The 3790-nt window shown below is 40.6% G+C and overlaps 1 protein-coding gene across 1 annotated transcript in view; it reads left to right on the top strand.

Annotated features, from left to right (window-relative positions):
* PRIM2 (primase, DNA, polypeptide 2 (58kDa)) overlaps positions 1–3790 on the top strand; it is a 127602-nt gene that overhangs the window by 534 nt on the left and 123278 nt on the right. The window contains 4 exon segments of the mRNA XM_009333249.1: positions 9–139; positions 790–868; positions 870–891; positions 1265–1344. Coding sequence (XP_009331524.1) covers positions 9–139; positions 790–868; positions 870–891; positions 1265–1344 — 312 coding nt within the window.

Genomic DNA, 3790 nt, shown 5'->3' with positions numbered 1-3790 from the left:
CGGGGGAGGCTGAAGCAGGCCCGGCTGGCGGGGGACCGGCGGGACCTGTACCCTCACAGCCTGCAGTTCTACCTGGAGCCCCCCACGGAAAACATCTCCCTGGTGGAGTTTGAGAGCTTTGCCATCGACCGCCTGAAGCGTGAGTAGCGTCCCCGGCCGTCCCCGCCTGGAAGCTTTTGATTCTTCCTGTCATGGCTCTATGTATTTTTGGCGGGCTTAGGTGCTCTCTTTGCCTGTTATTAATGTGAACTGGCTGCCTGCTCGTGCTGAAATGAACCCCCTTTAAAGGAAAACGTGTTGCTTTAGGTATTTCAGAGAGCTGTGCCTGATTTCGCAACGAGCGTTTGGTGTCTAGCAGTCAGGACTGTATCGTTTCGGTTTACACTGGTGGTTTTTATGTTTCACTTTCTAGGTGTTGTGACATATTTGATGTCTCTCGGTACAGCGATCATTGTAGCTGGGGGCGGGAGTTCCCCTGAACTCCTGAAAACCACTGAATCCAAGGTTTCCGTCATTACAGTGGAAACCAATGTTCTGAGACTGATCCATCAGAGTTAGCTGTCTCCCTTTCCTTGTTGGCTGTGTGGATCCCAGAGTTGGGCTAGTGGCAAGTTCGGGACTTGTGGGCCACATCTCATCCTCCATATTTCTTACCCCTTCGCTGCCCATACCGCTAAAAGCAATTCCTGTGGCCTTACCCCAGTTTGTGTATTTCCCAAGACATGATACAGTAAGATTTCTTTTCAATATGTTGTCTCTAACATGGAGTTTTTCTTCTTTTTTCCCCAGTGCTCAAAGTAGTTGAAAACCTTGGTGTGAGCTATGTAAGAAGTAGTGATTCATACAGAACTAAGCTGGAGTTTGAGCTGCAAACTTAAGTTGCCCTACAAAGTAAGTAAAAATCAAAAAAGGGTACTCTCTTGCACTTTATTTTCTTTACACCACTCAAGAATTCTGAATAAAAGTAGAGGTGATAAAATACTATTCCTAAAACTTAAGTTCTGTCATTTTGTCAGAGATGTAGTTTTTCTTTGAGAGTCTAGGTTTCTTTCTTTAGGACAACCCCCTTCTTTAGTAGTCTTGCATTTATTGTCTTAAAGATGAGTATTAATACACTGTTGAACAGCAATGATAAATTAATTGTGGATTTTTAATCTGGGAGAGGTTATTTCTCTGAAATAATAAGTTCTGTAGACTTTGGCTGAGGATGCTGTGAGAGATTATTTCTTGGAAATAATAATAATAATAATAATATGTTCTGAAGGCTTTGGCTGAGGATGATTATGAAGCAAGAAGAAAAGACCATATCTCTCATTTCATACTACGCCTTGCTTACTGTCAGTCGTAAGTACTTTCTGGATTATGCTGTACTCATGATTAATTTCAAATGTATACAGATACTACATTTCCTTATTATAGACATTACAGATATTTTAGAGTTGCATGGCTACTAAATAGAGAGGTAGGCTCTCTATTTAGAGGGTTTTTTTGCTAGGAACCTGATTTCAACTGTTATGAAAAGGGATCCTTGGGATTAAAATGAATATCCAGATTTTGTAATAATTAGAAAAAAAAGTATAAACTTTTGGAGTTTACGCACAGAATGCTGATCTGAGTTTCTTCCTTTTGACATCTTTTTTGAGATTAAAGCACACCAGTATTAAGTCTTTGTCAGGCATTGGCAGTGATTGATAATTTAATTTAAATTAACTGCTGCATATGCTTGAACTGTTCATTACTGACCAAAGACCTGACTATGTAAATAGGCTTTATATTATTGTCTAAAAAGAGAGCCTTGTTTCTGGCAAACGAAAAATACCATCTGAGTTTGAGGTTTCATCTACTGATTCTGCTTTTCTTCCAAATTTATTGCCATGGATGGTTACACTGCAATTTTTTTGTCGTGTGAAATCTCAAGCACAAAGTTGGTCCTGTCAAGTACATTCCTTTTGCTTCAGCTGTAGTTTTTTGGATGAAGTTATACAGGTTGTCATTGCTTTATGTCTGTTAGTAGCTTTGTTATGCATCACTGTGAACTTCTGACTCCTTGCCATTGCACTCCTTTTCTTAGAATTAAAACTGGCAAATATGAAGTGTGTACTGTTTTGAATTGTTAAGTCAATTGCACTTTAAGTTGTGATATAGTTTCTTTAAATTTCGTGAGTGTGGTAGAACACATATTATGATACCATGATGGCTGACATGACTGAAATGCTGCTATGGATGGATACGGATTCATAAGCAAAAACAGACCGGGAAGGTGAGTAGAAGGGATTGTGCTCTAAGCCAAGATATGGAACTGGAATGGATGGGGCTTTTCCTTGGAATGGGTCATGAGACAGTTGAGGGTTTTGGGGCAAGTGTTGGGAGAAGAGACCAAGGTGGCTAACAACATGACAGGTGCCTGCTACAGATCATCTGATCAGAGTAGCAGAGGCCTCAAAAGCCTCCAGATGGAGGAAACCTCACCATGACAGGCCCTGGGTGACTTCAAACACCCTGAAATCATCTGGATTATTCGCATCCCATCATGTTGCCTTTTCAAAAGACATCTGGGCTGTGCTGAAGACAGTTCGTTGATGTATGTGATCGATGAGCCAGCTAGATGTGTGATGCATGTACAATGAGGAACAGGTTGTGGTTGTGAAGGTCAATAGCAGCCTTCACTGCAGTGACTCTGATAGTATAGTTTAAAATCCTGAAAGAAGGGAGCAGGTTGAATAACAATTACAACTGAAATTCCTACTACCCTTCTCTATTCTACATGTATTAGTTGCGATTATGAATAACAAATGTAATATTGGTTTCTTTCTAGTGCTATGTTTGTTGTACATATTTTTATAAACTTCCTTAGTCATACCGGTCCTACTGATTTTTACAAGAAAATATCTTGCTTTACCTATATTGTAAGTTTCTACCAAAACCCCTTAGAAGGTAGTATCCTTAAGTAGCCTGGGACTAAAAAGCCCCTGAAAACTTAATGCTTCTTATTATGCAGCTAGTGGCATTTTGAATAGTCAGTTTGGTTTCCATTATCCTCTCTTGTAAAACTTTACTTTAAGCATTTAGTATTATTTAGATGGGATCATTGCTTTTCTGTGGGAGATGAGACACTTTGAGGGTGTTGGTAGTGACACATTTGAAGAAAGTTCTGCTGTTCTGGAAGGTAGAATTGTCTGGTGGCAAGAATTTGATCTGGAATTCAAGAGGCATCTATTTTTGGTTGGTGTGTGGCTTCAGGAAAAATGAGTTTGGGTCAGATTCACAGAAGGCAGTACAAGCCATGTAGCAAAAGGCTGAAGGTTAGGTATTTTATTCAGGAGTGGAATTCACTAAGCTTTGTCCACTGTGCTGAGAAGGGAGGAAGGCATATGTGAGTAACAGTGGCCAGCATGCTGAGTGAAAGGCTGCCTCAGTCAGAAGTAACCAAGCAGGGACTTGGCTAAACATCATCACTGATGTGGTATCTCCCCCCCCGGCCCTGCATCTCTATAATGGCTCTGGAATCTCCTGGAATTAATGATAGATGCAGATAATTGGACTGCTTTCTTTTCCTCTGCAAGCTATCTTTCTAAAAGAAGATCCTTGTCTTTTGTATGAGAGCTTATTTGACTGCAGTGCTTGCTTAGGAAATAAATGGGAGACGTTTCAAACCCTGTGTTTCAGGGAAGTGACTTAAGAATTAGACTATAGCAGGGCAGAGGTGGGAAGCTTGTTGAAGGTGGGAAGCTTGTTGAAGGTGAACCACTGTGCATAAATGAATACAAGCTATTTTGGGCCACAGAATAAG

Source organism: Pygoscelis adeliae, unplaced genomic scaffold (assembly GCF_000699105.1).
Source record: "Pygoscelis adeliae isolate BGI_AS28 unplaced genomic scaffold, ASM69910v1 Scaffold57, whole genome shotgun sequence".
Lineage (NCBI taxonomy): Eukaryota > Metazoa > Chordata > Aves > Sphenisciformes > Spheniscidae > Pygoscelis > Pygoscelis adeliae.
This window is presented reverse-complemented; position numbering and strand designations above follow the sequence as displayed.